Genomic DNA, 13565 nt, shown 5'->3' on the forward strand with positions numbered 1-13565 from the left:
GGTTCATAAATCAATACGACAATCTTTACAATGGCGAAATCAATACTGACCTTCCTATCCGATCACTGCTGCCCTTCCTCTTTGGGAACAACATCAGTCACTGAGAAAAATGCATAATGCTAATGAAATGTTTCCTGTGCAGGCTGATATAAGCGCCTTACACTGCTGACTGTCCACTTGTAACAGTAGCTTAGTCTGTCTACAGCCTACAGTGACAAATATTTCTAGAAATTTCTAAAATAAATGATGAGACAAATAAATGGAAACAAACAAACAAACCTGAATAAGATTTAACAGGGACACATTGTGAAAAACAGTATTCTGGCAGACACTAAACTTATTTGTGGATTTGCGCTGTAAGGCTAAAATATCCTATTAAGATGCACATCCCTTTAAGAATTACATAAAATGCTTTTGGACATAATCTTGGAGCCAGTCTGGCGGCGGTGGCCACATCAGTTGGCAACATGGTCATGCCCTCAACCAGATTATATTTTCTCTGCCTTTGACAGAGTGACAGGCATGACAGAAGTCAACAGAAAAGCCAAAATGAATGCAGAGGGATGTAGCTTAGAGTAATCTCCCAGTGAATACTTGTATGCTCAATATTTACCTGCAGATGAAAGAGAGCAACATGAGCAAAGGGGGTGTGTGATATTCAGCTAGGAGCCAAACCGAACCCACTAGATTAGAGATTTGATGCCATAACCGAGCTGGAATTTAAAAAAATGTTTTCAAAGTGTACTCAAATCTGGCCTTTTGCAGCTGGATTCATCATGCTCGTCCTACAATCCTTCTCTGAGCAACACAAAATAAAATGAACCAATAGACTGAGATGATTTCCAGAACAGAAGCAGAAAGTGCACAAGAAAATGCACAATATGTTTCAACCATGTGGGGGAAGATGGCTGCAACATCAACACCAAGACATTTTGGCTAGTTTTTGCATTCTTCAACTTAACTAAAAATGTTTCTTACGCTGTGTCCCCTCTGTACACTTTCAAACAGGCAGCAATGCTCAGTGAACCTCAATATTAAGTGTTATTTATCACATGGCTTGAGGAACGGCTTGCTCATTGTTCACTACAATGGTCCCCTGAAACACAACAGGTGTGAAATGAACTTCATGAGGGATTATGGAAATCATTCTAAAAGCCCCTGGAATTATTTTCTTGTGCAGACAGCAATGTAAATATTCATATTCATATAAATACATGATGTTCTTGAGCTGGTGTGTGTATCTCCACGAGGAGATCATCCACTTCAGTGTGTGCAGTATCGGGACCTGCAGAGGACAGAGAGTCCTTGGCGTTTGCATGTATGAGTCACATGGCTGCATGAAGGTATGAGGTCCATTAGTGTACGTATACATGTGTGCTCTCTCTCAGTTGCGTCATTGACTGCTGCCTGCTCTTTCCTCCCTCCCAGCTGCTCTACTCGCCTTTATCCATCATGGCCAGCTGTCAGGTGGAGCATTCCTAATAGCATTTTACAGACCTGTGGGCAATCGTTCGCACATACATGTCCTAACATGCCACCTTGAATCACAGGTGATAGCAGGATCTGTACATAATGGCACCTTTACACTGCTGTATCTGTCATCTCCTGACTGAGCCCATACTGCTCTGTTGCATAACAGAGGCCTTCATTACAGATGCCATATTGACTGCACCGAGTGAGGGAGAAGGACAGAGGGTAAGAAGCAAGGATAGGAGGAGGAGGGCGGAAACAAGAGGGAAATGGAGAAAATAGGGCTGAGGAAAGCTAAGGAGAGGAAGGAGGCAAACCCAGAAGATAACCAACTCAAGAGAAGCTCTGTCAGTATCTGGGATCCCTGTGAGGCTGTGGACCACAGCCAATTAACAACCCACGAGGCTCGTCACAATATCACATCGCACCATGTATTTTTCATTAGCTAATACCTCCCAGTCCTCTCTGTGCTTGTACTGATTGAGTGAGCACCTACCCTTGCTGTTGCTGATTTGCCATGTAACATGCCACAGCCTCTCCATTAGCAGCACACACACAAGCCAATACTATAAATCAAGATTCCCACATTGTTTCACCTTGAATGTTGTGGATCGATTTCGAACGAATTCTCCTCAGCTCTGTGGCCCCAGGCTGTTCTGAGAGCCTGTAAAATGTATTATTATAAATGACCTTCACTAATTCAAGATATTTCTACAATTAATAGATTTGTACAATAATTCAAAGTTGCACAACTATATTGCACTGCTGTATTAACTAAGACAGGAAGATTTTATATTAAGTCATCTATATTATTGGAAAATCAAGGAACTACCCCACTACCTCATCCTACCTTTCAACTAGTGATTGCAGCCCTTGTAGCATATTGCACCCCTTCCCTGATTTAAAATCATATAAAACACTAAATATAAGAAACACCCATTATTCATGACATTTAAACCTTTCTTTGATCACTTGAGGGCAGTGCAACAAGCTGTAAACAAAATATTTGACACGGTAACACAGTGTAGCACAGAGGCTGCATCCTTCTAAAGACAAGTCCATCTCATTTCGTAGGGCGAGGAATCCATTGCTGTGGGTGGTTTTTGTAGAGCCTCAGGTAACGCTCAACCACACGTGATATGAAGCAATCTATATCCATTACACTCTAATTTAAGTTATATATAGGCTTTTTTTACTGTGAACATAGATTTACTATTTGAGTGTAGGTGTTTGCAAAGGTAGGTGTTAAACAACTACTGTCAGGGATATTAAACAAAGGTTTTAGAGGTCCTTAGTGTGATTTTGAGATGGAAAATGTAGATTTTTTCACTATATTTGTCATTTATCTAGCTATTTGTCTGTTTAAGGTAAATTAGAGATACACATATGATGTTTGCCTTGACTATGTGTGATGAAATATGAAGATGTATATTAGGGCAATGGAAATATTAGCATTACAGGCATCAACCCTGTCCTGACCACTTACAAATATCAGTGGTATGTAAGGGAAGTGAATTACTGCCCACAGAGGCTCACAGTCACAGAGTCTGCACTTCCTCTGACCCCAGCCTGCTCTCTCTGGTGGCCAGAACACAGAGAGGCTTTTTTTTACTAGTCATCTGTCATGTAAAATGCCAGTGGGGGTAATCTATGCCAGGTTATCTATAAAGCCAACTTATCTTTTTAATTAGTGAACCAGAGAGGGTGACTCTGGAAAATAACAACATAGATCTGCTGGAATGATCTGTCTTTGCCAGCTACAAGCTACTCCAAGACACAGCGCAGGGGGAAAATGTCTGCTCATATGGATGGATAGCCAAAGGCTTAGGGCTTACAGTTAATGAGCAAACTAGCTGTTACAGACACTAAACACACACTGAAAGACAATAAACCCATTTTTCAGACCTTTGCTTGAATTAATATGCAAAAATAGAACACTATGAGCTGTCCAATGAGCTGTAAAGCAGGAAGAAAACAGAATGTGCACTGAAGATAGCAGCATTATTTCACTGATCAAAGGCATAAATCTTAACAGTGCCAGCGATTTGAGTGATTGTGTGGAAGCCGGCTCTGATTGCAATTCCTGTCGCGCAAAGGCAAGCCTGCTCTGTCTTGTGTGTGTTTGTTTATATGCTGCTAATTGTGGCCCAGAGCAGAGCGGAGCAGGCGAGGCTTGGCTCAGATAAACAGTGACGCGGAGCCCTCTAAGGCCTCCAACCTCTCACATCACTGGCCCCTAACAGCCCCTTTCTTTATGTGAGAAACCAGCTGAAATCAGCTCGAATAACCCACTAGTAAGTCTAGCAGCAAAGCCTGCTAAGCACCACATGATCACTAAAAACATAAGGTTAGAAACAATTTACATGAGGGCAAAAGTAAGACAATTTCATGCAAAAACTTGGATCAATATAGTTTCCTCTGCTAAAACTACAGCCCATTTCCCCCTCCACTAAAAACGGTACAAGTACAAAAATGAAATAAAATCACAATTTGGGACTAGAAAGACGCTAAAAATAAACCAAAAAGAGAGGCAGCTTCTCAAGACAACCTAAGGATTGAACTTACACAAATGCCTTACCTAAATTTAAAACTATTTCTAACCTTAAGCCTTAAAAACCATTCTTGAAGGTGGACATCTATCAAATATGCTAATTTCTTTTTTGTTTTCAATATTTTAAATTGTGTAGTACTCCATTGTTTGTTAGCTTGCAGTTGTCTACATTTAACGGTTCACTGCTACTACTACATCAATCAGTGAAATGAAGTGGGGGGACACACATAGCATCACTGGTGGTCAACTTCACTCTTAATGTGAAAATTGTCCTTTCAAAAGTATGTAAGACAAAAAACTGTTTTCCTAAGAGCCCAAAATTTCACAGAGGTGAACTGGACAAAGTGACTGTAGTGCTGCTGGGTTTGGGGTACCAACCTTTGCCTTGTCAAGCTGTGCCTGAGCCTGTCGCTCTGCTTCTCTGCGCGCTGCCTCCTTATCCTCCTCCAGGGACACATCGGAGTCTGATGGACGGCTGGTGTAGGAGTCGGCCGAACCCTGCAAAGACACAAGCAGCAACTCTTCAGAGACACACCACAATGAACTCCGCTGTACCTGTTTTACTTTAACTCTGCAACATCACATAAAAACGTGATGTGCTTTTCATTACCCTCTCTCTTTAAAAGAAATGTTCAACTTTAGAGGCTGTTTACAAGTGATCATATACCTATACAGACTGAAGAGTTAAAGTCTAATCACCAATGGTATCTCAGTTCATTTCTCAAAGTAATGAGCACAAAGGCTGTGCTTAAAAAATGTGGATGCTTGTAATGCTCTTCGAGAAAAAAAAGTGCTGTTTGGAAAATATAGCCAATAATAATCTGAGAAACCATGGGGCACTAAATGTCTTTTTACAATCAGATCACCAGCAGCGCTTTGTCTATCCTTAGTTCTATGTTTCTCTCAGCTGCTCGCCTGCAGAGTTGTTGTGATCCCTCTGTGACAAACACTGGGGAATATGTTGAAGAACACCAGGTCCCGGTATGTCTCCGTGTGATATGTGGTTGTGACAGCTCTAACTCATAAACATGCAGACTTGCACATACCAATACACACAAGAAGAATACCTGGCACACACTCTAGACCCCACTGCATCAGTGCACACCATTGCATACACGCTAACATCACATATGTCGTGTTGCTGAACAAAAATAAACACATCATGAATAATTGCTGAAATAGGCAATGTAATGGTTTCATGGTACTTCTATATCTGTAGATTGGATGGTTGAATGGTACCTTTTTAAACCACTCTCTCTCCATTAGATTTAGCTTTAAGCTGAAGTTAAAACGAAACAGTCCAGTCTTCTGGCTGACTGAGTAAATTGTATAACAGATCGACAGGATATAATGTGTCCATTTAATGTCATACACAGCAAGTCTATGGCAACCAAAAAATGCACACCTTATTTATGACCCAAAAACATGTATTTTGGAAATACATATAAGTACAAAAACAATTAGGATGGTAAATTAAATTCAACTTTGGCCACAGCTTTCGACTGGCTTGCTCCTCCATTTTGGCATTTGCTCATAAACAAGCTTAAATGAGAGAAAAAGGTTTTAGAAATTTGAGGATGTTGGATTTAATATCAATATTTCAACGACTTTTATTGTACAATAACAATAGAGTGAATAAAACTGGTGGCACACCTCAATCAGGCAATAATTAATAATAAGGATGCTGAACAGAAATAAAACAGGGGCTTTTAACACAGTCAAGACAGCGTAAATCTTATCCTTACCTGCACACTACTATGCCGCCCACACAAGGTCTTTCATTCATCCCACTGCACCATTGCACTCTGCTGTCTGAGTTAAAAATAGCTTCCCTCACTCTGTGCCTGATTAGAATTACCCAGCCATCACATTCATACAAAGAAGGATCATACCTCTCCTTCCTCTCCACTTACACTGCCTGACTTATGTATAGAGATAACACAAGTGTTGTTACGGTACATAATACAAGGTTATACATATTTATGTCCTCCATCTTACACAAAGCCCTGCTGCTCATCAATCGCCTCTGTATCTCTCATCCTCCTCACTTTGTACCTGAGATGAATACCTCATTTGAAAGCAAGCTCATTAACTATCCATGGCTTGCTGTTTCTGTCACTCATGTGTGCTCATGATTATTTTCAAACCCCCAGAGGTGTTTCAAAACATCAACAAACAACTACAGTATCTTCGGTATTCTTCAAGTGCTGCTCAACATAAATATGCAGCACTTACTAATGAGGATATAAATATCCTAAATTAGGTATTTACTGCCCATTAGCCTCTGTGTTACAAGCTGCATTTGGCCTTAAAAAAGTGCAGGTGGACATACCTGACCTGGAATGAATATTCCATCAGGTTTCAGTTGAAGATGTGTAATGATAGAGAACGCTGTCCCAGTGGGTCAGAGGGAGGTAATATGGAGCTCTGCCCAGAATCTGACAGCCATAACTGATAACAACACCCAGCTTTTCATCATTACCACACAATACTCTACCACACCACAATCACCCCAGCTTTATGGACTTACAATAGAAACTATGGAAAACACGGGTGCAAGACACAAGTGCATGCAAAAAAACAACATTTTAATGATGTAAACAAACTCAAAAAATCCTCTTACACAGGCATCGGAGTTCTTGACACGACCTCCTTTGGCTCGTTTCAGCAAGCGGATCCAGGTGGCCTTCATCAGCCACACTGGTCATTCAGTGTCCTGAGCCACTGCCCCCCCCTGCTACCACTACAACTACACTTAACTGCACTGCTGTGGTCACCTTCGCACCAGCGTCGCAGCTGCTGTCACTGCTCGTCCTACAGGTACATTCAACACTGTCTGTAAATGCTACCTTCATCTCTAGATAAATAATTTGCTTTTAGAGTCAGAGCTCCTTGTTTTGCTGCAGCTCCAGCTAGCTCTGCTGCTGTCTGTAGAGCCACAGCTCCTGCTCCCTGTGCTGCTGCTGCTGTTGCCAAGGATGGGGAATCCACAGGAGCTCTCTGCCCCGCGCATAATCTTAGCAGCTCTCTCTTCGTCTGCCCCAGTCTCCTTGATAGTCAGAGTGCCCAGTCTGCCGCTGCAGGTGCTGAGGCTTTACTTCCCAGTCCTGGTATGAGTCAGGTGGTAGCTCAACATCTCCTTCCAGCTCCAGCCTCCTCTGCTGTAGACTCTCTGCGCGCTCCACAAACGATGGGTAACAGCAGTTTTATCTACGTGTGTCCCAGTGTGGCTGCATGTGATGGACTCTCCTACGGATGCTAATGAAGCTGCTGCTGCTGCTGCCTTTAAGGGGCTGCAGGCTCTCCCTTTCTCACTCTCTGTGTCTGAGCCTGTCAGTGTTTGTCCTGCTCACTCCCTTTCACAAGCTCCCCGTGCTACTCCAGTGATTCTGCCTCTCCATCTCCGTCTCAACCCTCCCCTCCTTCCCCTCTTTCTCTGTCACTCCCCTCATTCAGTTACCCCTCGCAGTTAATCCATCTGCTCATCGTGTCTCTGCAGTGATCAGTGCTGGGCAGTGCATGTGCTATACTGCAGATACTGTTCATCTGTCAACTGCGCATACAGTTTCAGTGCTTTAAAAAAATATTACAATAAAACACACACAGACACGTTTGTTTTCCCCTTTCTGGAAAAGATAATCAGACTCAAAAATCAGGACAGCATGCATTATTAAGCTCATTATTCACACATCTATTCTTGCCTTAGTTCCTAGCCAAAATTGTTTTTTTATTTTTATCAACCAGTTTAGCAACCGCTTTGGAAACTAAAGTGGCAAGACACACAAAGATATTTTTAATTGATAGTGAATTCAAATGCACAATAGGGTTTCTCATATTTTTGATTTGACTGCTTTGTTTAAAACAGTTGAAAAAGGAACCCTCAATTATGGTATAAGCATATGGCAATATCCTCATGCTTACACTATGCACAGACAATGCTGGATTCTGTGGATGTGTCCTGTAACACAGAGTAAGGAATTATGTATTTATATTTATAAATGTCTCTGTCTTCATTCAGTTCTGAGCAGCAGGGATTCTGAGGTGAGAGCTCAATCAGAGCGCTGATTCATGTGAGTGAAGTACGGCAAAGCCACCCAGGACACATGAGAATAATTACAACAGCATTAATTAAAATTGTCCCATCCCCTTAAAGGACACACTGAAGCTAAAACTTGCAGAAGGATTATTCAGAAAGTTCCTTTTTGCAGCAATGCTCATGATGCTCCTCCTGTCTCCCTGTCATGAGGTTATGGTGTCAGGGGTCAATCAGAGGGGACCAGCAGTTGAAGTGGACTTGTTGGTTCATAAGCAGCAGTGACTCCTTAGGGAGCACTAACTGTAGATCAAAGGATGACATGCTAATCAGTAGTGCTTATCATAACCAATCAATGACAGTGCTACATCTGCTTGGGGTCTTTTTAGCAAAACAGATGCACTCAACGACATATCTTACATGAAAGGAAAGGCTGGGGGAGAATAATGTGATTTTAGCTCATTAAGATCAATTAGCCTAACGAGAAAGGCAATTACCTGAGGTAGATTATGTTGTGAACACAGACTGAAACTGTGGACAAGAGAAAATTATAATGTAGTCTAATTACTGAGGAGACCACTAGAAGGTCAGAAATGCAGCAAAACAAACACGTTCTGTGAGAAGATTTGAAACTTGAAGCTTGTTAATCAAATTTTCTAATTACTACTGCTACGATGGCAGTTTAAAAAAAAAAGTTACAAAAAAATTGTACATGCAAATTGTGCAAGAGTCACATATGTTTCAATGTATTGCCTCTAGAGCTCTAAGGGCAGGGCACAGATGCTCTGAACATGAAGCCATGGAGCCTGGAGAGGAGGCCGGTGAAGCTGTGAAAGCTGCACTGTGATGGCATCACTGACAAAAACACACAACGACAGGATGAGCCTCTGGGTCCCTGACACAACGACCTCTAGACCTGCTGGTGTGCAGACACTGACAGCACCGTGGCACCCACGCACAGGTTACTAATAATAATTTAACAACAGCATGATCCAATAGGATTAGGTACTCAAACAGAGAAACGTAGCTTAGTTGTTGCTGAAATTCAGTGCCCTGCTAAAACCCATCTCAGCAAGACTCCTGGAAACATTTTTTTGTTTACATGATGCTCCTTCTGCTAACCTTTTCACTCTTTGATGATCCAGAAACAGCCACAAATCACATGTTAATCAAGCAAAAAGAAGATACTGGGCAATTCCAAGTTGGTGGCATAGCTGTAGGAAGCTGCAGTGTTTTCTTATTTTATATTTTATTTCATTTTATCTGATGCTAACACAAGAACGATTTGTGGTTTTGAGCGATATATTTTCCCAACTTTTGGATTAAATTTAGAGACAGGATAAATTCTAATGACTTCCAAACTTCTGCATTCATCAGGTTACATGTTTTAAGGCCAAATACATACACATTTTTAAAACGTAGAATGCTATTTCTACTGGCAACCTTGGGAGGCATGGTAGAATAGAACAGCAGCGCAGTGTGTGAGAGGAGGCTGTTTTTCATGCAGCAGTCAGAGAAAGAGATGAAGAGGGGAATTGAAAGGGCAATGGTGCTGTGGTCTCCATACTGCCTTTATTGATTTATTTAGACAGAGGTCCTTGCAGTAAGACCACCAAGGACCTCTACATGCAGGGATGGCACAGTGATCATTACATTAGAACATATGAATCACAGTGGTAATAGCCTCATTGAAAAAAGGAGGCTCAGTCGCTTGATGCTGGCTCTTATATCTGACAGGATCACTTATAGCAGATAAGGTTACACCAGGGAATCGCTACATGATCTGAAAGCATTTTCATTTTTAGCCATTATTACTACCTCTATATGTTGGCTATAAAAATGCTGAGAGCTGCAGCCGTGCAGAAAAAAAGCAGCAGTTGTGAGCTATATAGTACTCTCATGGTCCTTACCTCATTTAATTTGAATTCTTACTGAATCAGTAATCAGTTTTTGTCACTGTGACTTTACTACTTGTGTCCAAACTGATGACCTAAAACCTAAAACTTCTTTCTTTCCTGTTTGAACTTAATTTCACCTTCTTCCATTTCTTCACAATTCTTATCTTATTCAGGATTTCCAGTAGATTTGGCTGACTCATGTAGTTTGCATCAACTCAGAATGCAATTGAAATAGATCCAGCTGGTTGTCTGCACATCCAGAGTTACAGCACAAACATTAACTGTTGGTACACTTTTTATCTTTATACTTTCTTTTTTCTATCTTTATATTATAGGTGTCACATACATCTTAGACCTCATTTAAGGACCACTTCTATTATATTACATTACATTGTGATATTTCAGGTAAAAGATCTGAGGTGTGGAGTGACCTAACCCACATCTGTAAAACAAAAAAAAAAGTTTAACTAATCAGGAGTACACTGAGGCTAAGTTTTGCACCTAAATTTCTAGTGCAGGCCACCTTATCAGATGTGTTCACACTGCCAACATGTCCCTCTGAGAAGCTCTTTCAAGCTATTAAAAACCAAAACCCAACTTTTTCAAGTGTTTTAGTCTGGTGGTTGGCGTGCACCGTGCAGTGTCCTCACTTGTTTTTAGTAAAATGTGTAGTTAGTAAATCATTTTAGTAAAACCAAATCTGCCAACTGTGAAAACAGCCTGAGACATGCTTAGTAGTATTCACATGTATGCATTTATAGTTACCTAACAAACCAGCTTATTGTACTTAGGACCAATTTAACCTAAACTCTTAACACACAAAGCTCATCTCAAAATTCAGAAAAGCAAACAGCCAAAAATCGAAAATTAATGAGGCAGTGTGGTCAGACTCCACAGTATACTTCACATCCCGCATCATGATTGAAGAATGAAGATTACTGCTGGTGCCAAGCCATCTACGGTTCTGGCTGACGGACTGTAGCTGACTGCAGCGGGCTGACAATGGGCTGAGTGAGTGTGCTTGCAGTTTCAAGCTTGGCATGACTCACTCTTGGCTGGAACCAAAGCCTCTTTTCCCAGCCATCTGTCCATCACTGCCACTTCACTCAGCGCAACACAAAGTCAATTAAATCATCTTTCAACAAACAGCGTCTCTTTCGTCAAACTGAGACAATGGGAGCAGACATGACAGCCAAGTGTGAGAGATGTTTGACTGCTACAAGGAATGGTTACTGATAATCAGTACAGAACAAAGGAAAGAATACCAAGTGAGTGAGAAAGTGAAAGAGAAACAGTATGTCTGTACAGAAACAAAAAATAAAATGTAAAAAAAAAAAGTGTATCCAAGAGAAATGGGTAAGAGGGGAGGAGTAGTGATCTCCCTGGCATGGCAAAGGAAGGATTGGCTGCATGGACGCCAAGGTGACACTGACTGGCCTATGAAAAAAGTGTTTACCCAGCATTCCATGTGCCAGTGCATTAGATAAGTGCATCATCTTATCGAGGTGATGGACCCATTGGCTGTCGATCACATGACAGAATGCTAGAGCATGCCATTATGAAAGGATAGCCAGAAACTTAGCATGAAGCCATGCGGCACCAGGACTTATGAACATGCTGTTATTTACAAGTATAAAGACAAAATTCGCAAAATTGAAATGAAAAGGAGAATATAAAAAAGAGAAACTAAAAGAAAAACAACTGTAAATTCGCCAAGTACTTAATAATTGATACATGTACTAAACTTTCTTTCCAAAAGTAATGACCTTCTTTATCTGACTATCATGCCTAATACAGTGGTCCCTCGCTATAACGTGGTTCACCTTATGCTGCCTTGCAGTGTCGCGGATTTTTTTGTGCAATTAGCAATTAGCGCATTGTGTTCCGTGTCCTGATTGGCTGTAGACCATTGTCAATTAATCTCCTCCGTGCCGTTTCTCCTGTACAGTGCAGAATTCGTACTGAAAACAGGTTTTAACCTTTGGTTTCATTGAGAGTGTTTAAACAAGAGAGAAAAGTGTGAAAATGTTCATGCCTGTCTGAAAAAAAGTGTATGAAGTGTGTAGTGAGGGGTTTTACAGCCTTAAAACATCTGTAATAATAGCAAAAAAATAAAGCTGGGTTTAATCTTCACAACACACACACAAAATTGACAATACTTCCCAACATGATGCTGATTGGACTGAACTACCTGTGTCAGACAAGCACAGTAGCTGGAGCCTAACAAGCCAGAATTGACAATAGAAGAATCCAGCTGCCTCGAAAAGTGAACATTTTCATTACAAAAACCTAAAATTGGATAAAAATCACTCATTTTGCTTCTGGCACACAATATTGGTGACTTGAGAATTTGTACTGTTACAATAGTATCCCATGAACACATACTGATCATTTCTTATCACATGTTATTCTATACCTGTGGACAATTCGGACATGTACTGTTTGGACATTTGCTTCAATTCTTCTGCTTTTGCCGTTCAAGTAGAGTCGTTCCTGCAACACTACAGCAAGACAAATGCAGGGTGAGGGGTCTCCTATAACTGCAAATTATGTGCTAATCCTTTTCCTGCAGTAAATATTACCTGCAACCAGCAGCAAAAGTCCTCTGAGAGGCATTGCTCTCATTAACAGTGAATCCCCTAACAGCGAGGTCTAGTTTATCTAACTGCTCATTCCCTCTCTGTGGAAACACAGCAGCACCATAACAGGATGATGGCTGATCAAGGGGATACGGTGAGAAAGACTGGGGGTCGCTCTGTGCTGCAATTTTATGCTGGCATCATCAAGATCCTGGCAGTTTCCTGGTGTATGAAGCAGGCTGTGGATGATTGATGAGAACTGGCTCAGAGAGTAGAACGAGCTGCTTAACATCTTCAGTGGGGCAAAACAAACCATTCCACAGCTGAGACTCACAACTAAAATGATTGCAGCCTCATTTATTTTATTTCGTACATTGATAAATTATATATCCTGGATCCATTTCTGGCCAAATAAAAGTAATTCATGAAAAACTGATCTTGTTGCCAAAAGACACACGGGTATTTCCCCCATATTTCTGTGATAAATAAAAAACAAAAACGGAACATAATGTATTTTAATCACAACTAGGAAAGTAAGCCAACAAAGGTATTTTTTTGTTGACTAATAAAGTACAGAGTGTTACAATACGGAAAAGATATGGCTTAAAGCTATTTCTGTTGTTTCAGTATTGAAACAAGAAAAAGTCAAATTAAATCATCAGAAACCAAAGGAATGATGAGACAGCAATGATGTCTGTGTAGTATGTTATCGAGTACAAAGTCCGCATACTGACCAGCAATTCTTGGGCCACGGTACTATGTAATACCACTTTGTACCACTAGATCTGTTAATGAGTCAATGTAGCATCTAGTCCGCCCTCAGACACAGCAGACCACAGGAAGAAGCATTAGCTGCATTGTTTTTATACAGTCTATAATTCTTTTTACCATAATGTTGACAGAAACGTAGGCTGAACAGCTGAGGTGGTCTTGCATTAGCCTTTTGCTGCAGTTCGGCTTCCAAGCACAGCCTCTATAATGACTTTTAAGAACTACAAGTGCTTTAACAGGGACAACAATGCTAATAGTATTCT

At 41.0% G+C, this 13565-nt stretch overlaps 1 protein-coding gene across 4 annotated transcripts in view; it reads right to left on the reverse strand.

The window, feature by feature from the left end:
* The window catches only part of cacnb2a (calcium channel, voltage-dependent, beta 2a), a 48470-nt gene that overhangs the window by 11278 nt on the left and 23627 nt on the right, over positions 1 to 13565 (reverse strand). For all 4 annotated transcript variants that reach the window (XM_028433072.1, XM_028433071.1, XM_028433073.1 and 1 more), the window contains one exon: positions 4400 to 4519. In XM_028433072.1, the coding sequence (XP_028288873.1) occupies positions 4400 to 4519 (120 nt within the window). The remainder of the gene's footprint in view (positions 1 to 4399; positions 4520 to 13565) is intronic.

This window comes from Parambassis ranga, chromosome 20 (assembly GCF_900634625.1).
Source record: "Parambassis ranga chromosome 20, fParRan2.1, whole genome shotgun sequence".
Classification (NCBI taxonomy): domain Eukaryota; kingdom Metazoa; phylum Chordata; class Actinopteri; family Ambassidae; genus Parambassis; species Parambassis ranga.